Raw genomic sequence first — 13655 nt, 5'->3', positions numbered from 1 at the left:
AGAAGAGGAGTTGAACCTCTGAAATAAAGTTTTAAGTTTTACGCAATTACCAGGCTCTGCCATCTTAACAAGCCCTGTTCTAGGGAGGGTCGTTTAAAATATTTTACTGGATTAAGATTGTTTCATCCATTAATTTAAGGCATAGATGTTTAATTGGCCTTATTTCTCTTGTCCTTTCGTACTGGGAGAAATATAGTAATAGATAGAAACCGACCTGGATTTCTCCGGTCTGAACTCAGATCACGTAGGACTTTAATCTTGAACAAACGAACCATTAATAGTGGTTACACCATTTGGATGTCCTGATCCAACATTGAGGTCGTAAACCCTAACTGTCGATATGGACTCTTGAGTAGGATTGCGCTGTTATCCCTAGGGTAACTTGTTCTGTTGATCAATGACTTGGGTCAATTAATTAATTATAATTTGGACATGTTGTGTCTAGATTATTATCATTCGGAGGTTAATTTGTACTCCGAGGTCACCCCAACCAAAATTTCTAGTTTATGAGCAATAATTTTAATTCCTAAGATATTATTAAGGCTGTGAGACTATTAAATTAAAGCTCCATAGAGAATGGGATTTAAATGGAATGAAAGAAGTATCCTTTGCATCGTGATTTCTTTTATTTAGTAAAATACATTTAACTTTCATTTCCATTGTTGAGCTAAGGAAAAGGCTACTATTTTTTAATGGAAATTTTATAAAAGCATATGTTCTTCTATATAAATTTGCAAAAGAATGTGTGTATTCCTTCCAGTATACAGTGATAGTGAAGGAAGCTGCTGTCCACACTTGCATATGTACAAGTCGTTCACCTCATGCTTTGCCGCTTTGCCATTAAGGCTTCTTTTAAAAAGGACATGTTTTCTTTTCCTCTCTTTTCTTACCCTCCTCCACAACCTGGCAGTGGGGAATAAGATCACCCTTACCTATCCTAGACCAGATGCCTTTGAGCACACACCAACCACAGGAACCAAGGAATTAGACTTCAGGGATGGCACCAAAAGACCTAAGAAACTGCTGTCTCCCAAATTAACAAGTGAGTTAAATTCCTCTAGAGGGACTTCTTGACAGGCAGCCTTTGAATGGCTTCTTTAAAAACCTTGCTCTGCTGGGCACAGTGGCTCATGCCTGTAATCCCCTTGTCTCAGGAGGCTGAGGCAGGAAGATCAAGAGTTCAAAGCCAGCCTCAGCCAAAGTGAGGCCCAAAACAACTCAGTGAGATCTTGTCTTTAAATAAAATACAAACAGGGCTGAGGATGGGGCTCAGTGGTCAAGGGCCCCTGAGTCCAGTTCCCAATACCCAAAATAAACAAAAAACAACAACAAAAACAAACTCTGTTCCATGGATGAGCAGAATTACATCCTCTGGGACTGGAGCCCCCTGTGCTTCTCCATTGATAGCAAAACAATAATGTTCATGCTTTTCCTTTTTGTCAAAACCACGTCATCCTTGTTCAATTGGCATGAGGGACAAGGTGCAGCCTTTAGTAACATACACCATTCCTGTGGGCATCAGTTTACAAATAATGTGGGTAAAATTTGGAAGTGTGATTCATGGATCATAAGGCAACTTTATTATGGAAAAAGAAAACCACAGCACTCCTTCCCAGAGACTGTATGTGGCATCCCAGCAACAATCAAGGGTCCTTCCTGTGCTATGCCACCAAACAGTATTTGTTAGTATTATTTTGAGTGAGTGTGTGCCATTCTGAGTGCTTATTGGGATCTTGTAGTTTTATTTTATTTTTCCAATGACATGTGTTGTTGAGCATCTTTTCATACACCTTCCTGCTGTCTCTAGAGCTTATTTTGTGAAAGGTCTTTTCATGTTTCCTTTCTTCTTCTCCATTTGTCATTTTCTGCAACTCCTGTGGCACAGGAGACCATCATTTTAATTTGTTGGATGTGTTTGTTAACTAAGGCATTAGTTATTGTGCATTTTGAATATTTTATTATTTAGGAAATATACATGTACAGCATTTTCACAAGTTACCTGAGCAAGTCTTCAATTTTCAGTTGTTTCTTAGGTCATAATTTTAAAGCCAAAATTACCAGATAGGAGTAATGATAATATGAGACAGTAAAATATATCATTGCAACATTTCCTACAGTTCATCTTTTTAAATATTCAGTGGCATAAAGTACATCTATTTAAAAAAGAAACTCTGATTTTTTTCTTTTTTTCTGATTAAAACAATATTTCAATTCCAGAATTTCCATGACACATTATCAAGGCCAGTAATTTTCCCTGTGTTCCTCTACAATTTGTATTTGACATTTTGACCTAATATAAAACATGTCACCAAGAAAATAAAGAAACTGTTGCCACCTAAGGCAACATACCCTTGAAAGATTGCAAAGCACAGTGCGCTGCTTAACTGAATTCATAACAAGAGCTCCTCCTCCTTCTTTGGAAAAATTTCAAGGTGGTGCACACTTATAATCTCAGCTACTTGGGAGGTTGAGGCAAGAGGACCACAAGTTTGAGGCCAGTCTAGCTTAGCAAGGGCCTAAGCAACTTGTTTCAAAAAAAATAAAATAAAATAAAAAGGGCTAGGGATATGGCTCAGTGGTTAATCACTGCTGCGTTCAATCCTTGGCCAAAACAAACAAATGAAAAAAGATTTGTGGACTGTGGTTATGGCTTAGTGGTAGAGCATTTGCCTACCACATGTGAGGCACTGGGTTTTTGATCCTCAGCACTCCATAAAAATAAATAAATGAAATAAAGAAAATGTCTCCATGTACAGCTAAAAATATTAAGAAAGGTAAAATTTTGGATCCAATTCACTAAAATGCCTTAAAAGTGTTTGAATATTCTAAAAATTATATTTTGGCATCTTTAGAATCACAGCATGTAAAATTCTTTTTATTTTAGAGATTTTTTTTCATAGTAGTTTATAAGGTTATTGGAAACCTCATTTAAAAAACATTATTACATACGTATTTTTATGGAGTACATTATGGTAAGTCAGTACATGTATATAAATTGTAGTAATCAGAACATCGTAATAAGGATTTTCATCTTTTCAGCTGATAATGGTTTTTAATATTGGGAATTTCATTTTAAAACACAATTTAGGTTGTTTTAACTAATAGTTCCTCTACTGGGTCAGAGAAGTACCAGAAGTGATTCCTCCATTCTGTTTTTGGTGCCCTTCACTGAACTCATTCCATGTGTCCTTTGCCTGCTCTTCCCATTCCATGCTGAACACCATTCCATTCTGTTCTACTATATTTACTTTCTTCTTTCTACAAAAGAGTGGGAACATGTGCTGTTTGTCCTTCAGAACCAGGCATGTTTCTCTTAACATAAAGAAAGTCATGGGCCACTTTTTGTTATGGTAAGATGCACGTAACAAGAAATTTACCACTTTATCCTTTTTTTAATTCCAACAGCTTTGTTTTATTTGTATGTTTTGCATTTTCATGACAGTTGGTAGTATTTTGACATATTATACATACCTGGGTTGCAACCTATACAATTTTGGTCCCATTCTCTGGTTGAACAATTAGATCCTTTCTAAGAGTGCAGATCAGATTTATTTTCTCAAGAATTTATTTATTTTTGTTTCCAGCTGAATAATATTCCATTTATGCCAAGGACATGTTTTGCTTATACATTCATATGCTTTTGGGCATTGAAGTATTTCCAACATGGGCTATCATTAATAATGCTACTTTGAGCACTAGTGTAAATATGGTAACTTGAGTCCTTACATTCCGTTCTTTTTAAAAGATCAATAAGAGGACAATTGATGGATCAGGGGTAATTTGTGACATATTTATTGGGAAGAATACAGCTCATTTAAGCACTTATTAAAACCTGATGTATACACTCAATGTGTTTTCAATGACTCAACCAGGCCATGAAGGTCCCATTTCATAACAATCACTTGCTGACACCAAGCAGATATATTGGGCCCTTGTGTTAACTCAAAAATTAAAGAATTGACATTTATATAAATTTGTTATTCACTTTTTCTAAAGTAATAGATTTAACAAACATGCATATCTCCATATTAACTTCCTCCAGAGGGCATCTATTCTAGGCTATAATTTACTGTTCATAAGCCAGTTTATTGGCATATTAGGAAAACTTATCTATCATCACTAGTTAAGTATGCGCTATCTTCACCCACAAAGATTTCAAAAATTCAATGATTTGTTTTTCAGTGCAGATCAGCAGCATAGGACTGGTTGTGGCATAGCCATTGGCCACCATCATATGGATATGATAATAAACTGGGTCATTGTTCCCCGTAGTTCTTGAGGAGGAGAAGATGTTGTCCAAACAGTACATGAGCACAAATAAACTCATGAGCAGCAGGATGGTCCAGGTGGCCCTCTGCACGGGGGATGCCTTTGGAGAAAGCCTGGTGTTGTGAAGGTGCTGGACGTGCCTCCTATGCCTGCACAGAAGGGCCACCATGTACCCACTCGAGAGGGCCATTAACCCTATGAGAAAAACATCCCGGAATACACCTAATACAGAAAATAAATGCCTGAAGAAGTAACTCATTTGAACAATTTTGCAGGGTTCAGTAATAAACACAATGACATTTGAGGTCACATTGTGAATGGCAGTAGAGGACAAGGAGAAGTGAGCACTCAAGGACATGTAGAAGGCCCACAGGAAAACAAGGACACACAGGGTCTGCTGTGGGGATTTATGTTTGAACTTGGCCAAGCAGGAGCTTCTGGGGCTGAGGGTGATGGCCTGGAGAACACTCAGCAGGCAGGTGGCACAAATGGGGAAGCCCCTCAGAAACCTGTGCACGTAGATGACCGATTTACACTTGATGTCATCCCAAAAATCCTGAGAAAGAGCAACATCTGTAGCTATGTACCCCAAAATTGTCATCATTCCTATGTGGACTAGGGCCAAGAGACCAATGATCAGGTCAGTGGGCTTGAGCCTGTTGTGGAGGAGGAATATGAAGATGTGGAAGAGAAGGTGGATTGAGTTGGCTGAGATCCCAAGGCCAACTTCAGAGAAAAATGCATTTTTAATGCCAATATAATCATAGAGTTTGTTGGTGGTATTCATCTTTTGAGCAATGAATCACATAATATATATCTTAGGAAAAATGAAGAAAAGACTTTATGTTGAATAGTATAACACCCATTAATCTCAGCCTATCCTGTTACCATTGGGACATGTGAAGATTCACCCCAACACCCCCTTTTCTCACTTTAGCATTCAAGTCTCTCTGACACTTTCCGGGTGCCATTTTCCTATTATTACCAAATCATGTATGTGCTACTGAAAATAGTTCTAGTTTATAGTATCATCTTGAAGTTTTTGGCATAGTGCCTTAATTGATTCTCTCTTTAGTTTCTCAATTCAGCCTCAAGTACATATTGAAAATTGTACAATTTTTGATGAATTTAAATGGGAGGCTTGCCTAATAATCGAGAATTCCAACTCTCTCAAGAAATGAATCGTGATGGAATAGTTGTATACCTAGTTATGTTATTGGAGTTTTATCTTTAGTTTGGTTTATTATCAGACCTAATATCTTTAATACATCAACCAAGCCAACATTAACAACTACACACTCTAAGATATGTTGTTTGGATATGCATTTAAAATCTGCCATTTATTTCTAGTGTGATCTTGAGCAGTCTGTGATGCTTTTAACTCTTATCATCTCACCTATAAATATGGGCAGGAATATTACCTGAATTCAAGAGCTATTGTGTGTGCAAGAAGGTTAAGTACCAAATGTGGAAGTGTTTTTTAACACATAATGACCTTAAGAAATATTGGCCATTATTTTTAATTATGCAACTCCTCACATGTGACTGGGGGGACATTTCAGTTTTATTTTAATAATAACTACCTCTGTTGCTGCCTCAAAAGTGTTCCATAATTTTGGAACATTTTATCACTATCTATAGAAATTTCTTTGATGATATTTTAAGACTGTTTTTGAATCACCAGTGTACCTATAAGTCTTATATACATATTATTATCATTACAAGAATAATTGTCCTAAGTGTTCCATGTCCAGTTATCAAGTGTTCTTACAAATATATTCTAATTTTTTTCTACTCAGTCATCTGGAATCAGGGTGGTAATTAAAGTCACAGTGAAAGTGATTCTGTGTCATTCCATTGTAAAATTTTCAACAAGAAGTTGAACTTAGTCTGAAAGATGGACCTTCAAAAGAGTCCCATTTGTCATCTCCTAGAAGTAAGAAATTTCAATTCAGAGGCCAAGCATAAACTTGAGACAGAAAATTTGATGTTGATCTACCCATGGAATATTTCCTATATGAGGCATGTTTGTATTTTATTTCAAGTGTCTAAAATTGTAGGTAAATATTTCAAATCATTTCCAGTCATATTTTAAAAAGTAAATATCATTAGAAAATTATGCATGTGAGGCTAAATCATTTCATGACTCTTTAGAATATGTTAATGTATAAGTCAGTATACTAAACATGGGTGCACTGGGGCACGACTCTAAATCCAGGGGCTTGAGAGGCTGAGAAAGGAAAATTTTAAGTTCAAATCCAGCTTAAACAGTAGTGATGTGCTAACCAACTCAGTAAGACTCTATCTCTAAATAAAATATAAAATATGGCTGGAGATGTTGCTTAGTGGTTAAATTCACCTGAGTTCAATTCCCAGTACTAAGAAAAGAAAAATACTAAGAAACAACAAAAGGTAAACATTCATGAACATAGGATGCCAAGTATTAATCCAAGGTTATGTACATAATTGGTTAAAACCTGCATGCTCTTATTTGTTTTAATTTTTAATTGGAATATACCCTTTGTACTTGGATATGGGGCCCAGTATTACAATTCACCATGTGTATATAGCATGTTGGGATCAAAGTAGGTCAATTTCCATCTTCCCCAATGTTCTCATTTTTATGTTGGAAACTTGCAAACACTTCTCTGGTTACTTTAAGTTTTATAAGTAACTATTATGGACTGTAATCACCCTATTGTGCTACAAGACTTGGGACACTTTTCTCTCTTAACTGTTTTTGGCACTCCACAGCCACCATCTATCTCATTTTCTAATCATAGATCTAGGAAGCTTTTCTCTTCACAGCTTCTGTGTGATCAACCTTTTCAGGTGCAGTGCATGAGTTTCAGCATGCAATATTTGTGAAAAAAAAAACTCTCTACTACCATTAATAAAGGACAATATTTTCCCCAGGTAATGATCAGTTAAAATGACAAAATTTTCTGCATCACTCATTCAGTGTTTTAGGGTTGTTCTCATAATAAGTCCAGAAAAAAGATTAGAATATAGAAATAAAATGTCCATATGTTTCCAAGCTTTTCTGAATTACATTTGATCATCAGTACTACATTGTTTTATTTTGTGACATTAATGTATATACAAATGGTATATGCTGATTCTTATAAATTTATTTCATATAAATCAAATACTTATTGGTATTTTATCATTTAGTTTAAATATATTTACATTAACACGTGATAAATAACTTTTAAAATGTTTTAGGCCAGGGAGAGTAGTCTGAGACAGGAGATTTCCAAGTTAAACCCAGCCACAGTAGCTTAGCAAGGCTTTAAGCAACTAAACAAGACCCTGCCTCAAGATAAAAAATGATTGGTGTTGTGGCTCAGTGTTTAACATTAATGTGAGTTCAATTACTGGTACAGAAAAAAATTTAAATTGCCCTCTTTCAACAATAAAAGAGTGTATTATGAAACAAAACAAAAAAATGCATTATGTGACATACAGGATCTGCTTTAAAAATTTTTTTAAACACTTGAACCTTGTAAAAAACAAGCATGAAAACACCCATTGAATGAAATGTTTTAATCACCTGTGTCTCAAGGCCATTGGGTGACTTTAAGTTCAGTGTTACTGAGAAATCTGCAGTCCTCCAAACAGAAATAATGAAAAGCAGGAGTGTATAGTGAGTGCCATGAGTTTGCAATCATACTAAGAATGCATGGATTTGTTTGTTCATTGCCTTAAAAGCAGTGGAAACTTGTTTTCTGTAAGTGAATTTCTGTATTAGTAACAAGAAAGCTTAGACTCTTTCCTGATGTCTGCATGAAATCAAGGGACGCAATTTGCTGTAATTCAAAGCACAATTATTCTTTCTCCATGTAGTGCCCAGAGAAACCCCAGAAAAATGCTTTTCTAGTCATTCTGCTTTCTCTAGTTTTGAACCACAATCATTTCAGCAAATGCTGCAATGTCAAGTCTATATGATTAAAATTATGTAAGTATATCACAGTGGTATTGTAAACATTCTGTAGTATTGTCCACGCTGATGAACCATTGTTGTGGGAAATCATCCTGGGGAATGAGAACCATTCATAAAGGGGAGCTAAGGAAAATCCTGTGGCACCAACCTTCCCTTCTTTGGTCCATCTCAATCACACCTGGCACAGCATACCTTAGGTGATCAGGGGACAGAACACAAGCTTTGTGCCATCATTGAGGTGATTAAAGAACCCCTCCTCAATAAGGGTCTTAGGGTTGATGCTGCCAATTTGGTATCTTGATGCCCTCTTCTATCAGCACTAATATTGTACTTTATGCATTTGAGAAATCAAGATGCCCCCAGACTCGACATTCTCTGGGGATGGATGTATAAATCACAGTGACTATAACTTGAATTTCTGAAATAGGTCACCCTTGATGAATCCACATCTGGTAAGTGGAAGGAAAATCTAAGTAAGTAGATGAGTAGAGCACATTACACATTTTAAAAAAAGAAATGTCCACAAATTTCAGAACTTTCATTTGTTAGTGCTCATAGTAAAGACTTGGGGACCCTCAGGTGAAGACTCCCTTTAACATCTAGATCATTGAAGCAGTCCTGTTAGGCAATGGGTAGTCAACAATACCATGGGTGACTCATGATACATACATCATCATACATGTTCCCTCAAACTGGTGAGAACTGCTCAGGCGGTGGATATGAGCTGGAGGTCAAGACAGAAGTGAGAGAATTACAGGAGGAGAATACCCCTCTGCAAAACTCACTTCAAGTTTGCCTTCTTAGGATGTTCAAATTCCAGGGTGAAGGAGTGAAGGGAGCACACATCTGTTCTCTCCTCTGCAGTGTAAGCATCATCCTGTCTCTCTCTCAGGGATGAGATGACAGAGGAATCCTTTTACTTACTCACCTCTAAAGATTGCATGAATTTTCATGATCACACAGCTCCACTTCACTGTTGCAATCCTTCCCATCCTCCCTTCTATTCATTAAGGTAAAAATGGAAAAAGGAGATGAGGCAGGTGAGATTAGTCCTGCTTCAAGCACTCTACCACTGAGCCACAACTCCAGCTCCGAAGATATTATTAAGCGCTATTCGGTCACTCAGTTGCTGCACCACTACCTTCTGTGGGGGAGATGAGTTTCAGAGTTTGACTGAGGAGTTGCATAATTAAAAATAATGGCCAATATTTCTTAAGGTCATTATGTGTTAAAAAACACTTCCACATTTGGTACTTAACCTTCTTGCACACCCTCGGGCACCACATCCTGCTGGTTCTGAAGCCTTGTGCTTCCCGCCCAAATTTGAAAGTTTCCCCGCCCACCCGCCTGCCTACCCCGGATGTGGCCCACGCCTAGCTCCGCCCCCCACGCACACGCACGTGCTCCGCACTCTCCAGGACGCCGGAAGGCCCAGGCGCCTGTGGGGAACACAACCCTCAAGACCGGCTCCAAAGGGCAGTTCCCGCGTCCATACCTCTGAGGGTCTGCTGCTCACCTGGAGAGCTGGTAAGAAGCCCAACAGGTCGCCCTTCCTGTGGCGGCCAGAGCCTCCGCCCCGCGCACCCTGGGTACACAGCCTCTCCTGTGTGCTGCAGAGGACAGTGGCAGCGCCATGGAGGACCCTGGGAGCGCCTCGCAGGATCCTGGGAGTGCCACAGAAGACCTGGGAGTGCCGCACAGCTGCTAGGTGGCTCCTGCTGAGAGGACTTCTGCTGGGAGCTGCAGCTGGGTGTCATCCTCCAGGTGAGTCCGGGAATTCTTGGGTAGAGTCCTGGAATGGCTACTCTGTTCTCAGGAGTCCAGCTCAATTCTGTTGACTCTAGTGATGAATTGGGTTAGACCCTGAAATCCCCTGACCTTTCCCTGTTAGCCGTAGGCCAGGAGAAAGCTTCTGAATGTTAGTGAGTTGAAATGACCAAAGACTGAATGCCCCCAAGGAGGTTTCAAGGAAACTATGGGGAGTAGATGGAACCAGTGTGTTAAGGGGGACTCAACATGGGTTTTGAGTGATTTCATGATGTAGTATACCACTAACACAAATATTATAATAACAACAAAATATGATGATTTACATTTATTGATTTCTGCGTGTTAAACCAACCTTGGGTCCTTGGGATGAACCCCACTTGATCATGGTGAACTATGTTTTTAGTATTTTTTGTGTGTAATTTGTCAAAATTTTATTGAGAATTTTTACATGTATGTTCATCAGGGATATTGGTCTGAAGTTTTCTTTTCTTAAAGGGTCTTTGTCTGGTTTTGGTATTGATGTTAGTCTCAGAATGAGTTTAGAGGGCTTCCCTCTTTTCCTGTTTCATGGAATACTATGAAAAGTATGGTGTTAATTCTTCTTTGAAAGTCTCATTGAATTTAGCAGAGAATCCGTCTGGTCCTGGACTTTTCTTGGTTGGTAGGCTTTTTTAAATATATTTTTATTAGTTTTAGATAGGCACAATGCCTTTAGTTTATTTTTTATGTGATGCTAATAATCAAACCCAGTGCCTCACACATGCCAGGCAAGCACTCTACCACACAACCCCAGACTGGTTGGTAGGCTTTAGATGGTGTTTTCTATTTCATTACTTGCAATTAATCTATTTAAATTGTGTATGACCTCCTCATTCAGTTTGAGTAGGTCTTACGACTCTAGGAATTTGTTTATGTATTCTATATTTTCTATTTTTTTGGAGTACAGATTGTCAAAGTAGTTTCTAATTTCTTTCTGCATTTTAGACATGTCCCTTGTGATATTACTTGCTTCATCTTCTTTTTTAGTAATCTTAGTTTTCTTTTTCTCTTCGTTAGCATGGCCAAGGATTTATGTATTTTATTTATTGTTTCAAAGAACCAACTTTGTGTTTTTTCCATTTTTTTTCCTTTAGAGTTCATTGATTTCAGCTCTGATTTTATTTTATTTTTTTATTGCTTGCTCAAAACACTACAACGATCTTGACATCATATTTCATACATTTGATTCAAGTGGGTTGTGAGTTCTTATTTTTACCACTTGTACAGATTGCAGGATCACATTGGTTATACATCCACGTTTATACATACTTCCATACTAGTGTCTGTTGTATTCTGCTGCCTTTCCTGATTTTCATTAGTTTCTGTCTTCTATTGCTTTTGGTATTGATTTGTTCTTCTTTTTCTCAGGCTTTGAGATGTAGTGTTAGGTCCTTTATTCATGCACAGTGCAGTAAACTTTCCTCTTAGTACTGCCTTCCTAGTGTCCCAGAGATTTTGATATGTCATTATCAGTGTTTTCATTTACCTCTAACAATTTTTTTTTTTATTTCATCCTTGATTTATTTGACTACCCATTCCTCATTAAATAATGTATAATGTAGTCTCCCTTTGGTAGAGTGGCTTCTGTTTTTTACTTGAGCGCTGATTCCTCATTTCTTCCATTTTAATATGATATAATGCTGGGTCATTTCTTTGCTTTTTTTGTATTTACTAAGAATTGCTTTTCAGTGTAAGATATGGCCTATTTTAGAGCAGAAGACAAGTGCTGCTGAAAAAAAAAAGTATATGTACTCGTTAATGGATGAAATATTCTATATATTTCTATTAAGTATAAATTATTGATTGTATAATTGTATGGTTTCTTTTCAAAAAATATTTATTTTTACTTCTTAGAACTTTATTTTATTTATTTTATTTTATATGCTGTGCTGAGAATTGATCCCAGTGCCTCATACATGCTAGGCAAGTGCTGTGCCATGGAGCCACAACCCAAGCCCCTCTATAGTTTTTTTCATTTCGTTTTTCTTTAGAATGACTGTCTAGTAGCGAGAGAGGTGTGTTAAAGTCACCCAGTATTATTGTGTTATGATCTCTTTTACTATTGAAATTGAGAAGGATTTGTTTGATACATGCAGACGTCCATTGTTTGGGACACAAATGTTTATAATTGTTATGTCCTCCTCATACATACTTCCCTTAAGAAGTATGAAATATCCTTCTTGGTCTCTTCCAATTAAATTTGGCTTGAAGTCTACTTTATCTGAGATGAGCGTGGAAACCCCAGCTTGTTTACACAATTAATGTGACGTTTTTTCCCATCCTTTCACCCTCAGCCTGTGGATGTCTTTCCCCATGAAATGAATCTGCCAGTCTGCATATTCTGATTGATGAGTTCAGGCTGTTAATATTCAAGTTTATTACTGAGATATGATCTGGGTTCCCACTCATTTTGGCTTATATCTGCTTATTAATGTGACTTAGTTTCTAGTTTGGTTGACTGTGTATTTAGTGTAGATCCTCCCTTTCCTGTTTTGTTTTCAATTCATCCTCATGAAATATTTTGTTGAGAATGTTGTGTGGTGTGGGCATTCTAGTTGTAAATTATTTAGTTTTTGTTTATCATGGGGAACATATATGTGGCAGGGCTCTGAATGACACTCGTTGATGTACATCTCCCAGCAAGGTGCCTTATGGCCCTCAGGACCCTCGAAGTGGAAGCTGCTGTCTGTGTTCACACACATGCCTGCGTGCTCACAAGGATTGCTGTTGGCATCAAGACACAAGCACCTGTGACCAGGACCCACGCACCAGCCAGAATTTCCACACATGCAGACAGCAGAGGAGCATCTGCTACTTACACCAGCCCCAGAACTTTGGTAAGCTTGCTTTCTGCTTTTTAATTTGTTCAAATATATTCTTCATTTGTTCTGATCAGTTACACATGACAGTGGATAGCTTTTACAATGTTGAGATATGTTCCTGCTATTCCTAATTTTTCTCGTGTTTTGAACATGAGAGTGTGCCGTATTTTGTCAAATGCTGTTTTTTGCATCTATTGAGATCATATGATTCTTGTTTTCAAGTCTATTCATATGATGATTTACATTTATTGATTTCTGCATGTTAAACCAACCTTGGGTCCTTGGGATGAACCCCACTTGATCATGGTGAACTATGTTTTTAATATTTTTTGTGTGTAATTTGTCAGAATTTTATTGAGAATTTTTACATGTATGTTCATCAGGGATATTGGTCTGAAGTTTTCTTTTCTTAAAGGGTCTTTGTCTGGTTTTGGTATTGATGTTAGTCTCAGAATGAGTTTAGAGGGCTTCCCTCTTTTCCTGTTTCATGGAATACTATGAAAAGTATGGTGTTAATTCTTCTTTGAAAGTCTCATTGAATTTAGCAGAGAATCCGTCTGGTCCTGGACTTTTCTTGGTTGGTAGGCTTTTTTAAATATATTTTTATTAGTTTTAGATAGGCACAATGCCTTTAGTTTATTTTTTATGTGATGCTAATAATCAAACCCAGTGCCTCACACATGCCAGGCAAGCACTCTACCACACAACCCCAGACTGGTTGGTAGGCTTTAGATGGTGTTTTCTATTTCATTACTTGCAATTAATCTATTTAAATTGTGTATGACCTCCTCATTCAGTTTGAGTAGGTCTTA

The 13655-nt window shown here is 37.4% G+C and overlaps 2 protein-coding genes across 2 annotated transcripts in view; one reads left to right on the top strand and one right to left on the bottom strand.

The window, feature by feature from the left end:
- Nucleotides 1-4123: 4123 nt before the first annotated feature.
- LOC308655466 (vomeronasal type-1 receptor 90-like) lies at nt 4124-5056 on the bottom strand (the record flags this gene model as incomplete). The annotated part of the gene is made up of 1 exon (XM_081305582.1): nt 4124-5056. The coding sequence occupies one exon, from the start codon at nt 5054-5056 to the stop codon at nt 4124-4126; it is 933 nt and encodes a 310-aa protein (XP_081161708.1).
- A 4774-nt stretch (nt 5057-9830) lies between these two features.
- LOC308655718 (uncharacterized protein) overlaps nt 9831-13655 on the top strand; it is a 52966-nt gene continuing 49141 nt past the window's right edge. Inside the window, exons 1-2 of the mRNA XM_081305899.1 lie at nt 9831-9976; nt 12662-12858. The gene's annotated coding sequence lies outside the window, so the exon portion shown is untranslated. The remainder of the gene's footprint in view (nt 9977-12661; nt 12859-13655) is intronic.

This window comes from Spermophilus citellus, assembly GCF_964194105.1.
Source record: "Spermophilus citellus genome assembly, chromosome: 9".
In the NCBI taxonomy this organism is placed as follows: Eukaryota; Metazoa; Chordata; class Mammalia; order Rodentia; family Sciuridae; genus Spermophilus; species Spermophilus citellus.
Note: the sequence above shows the minus strand (reverse complement) of the source record. Positions and strands in the feature narration are given on the sequence as shown.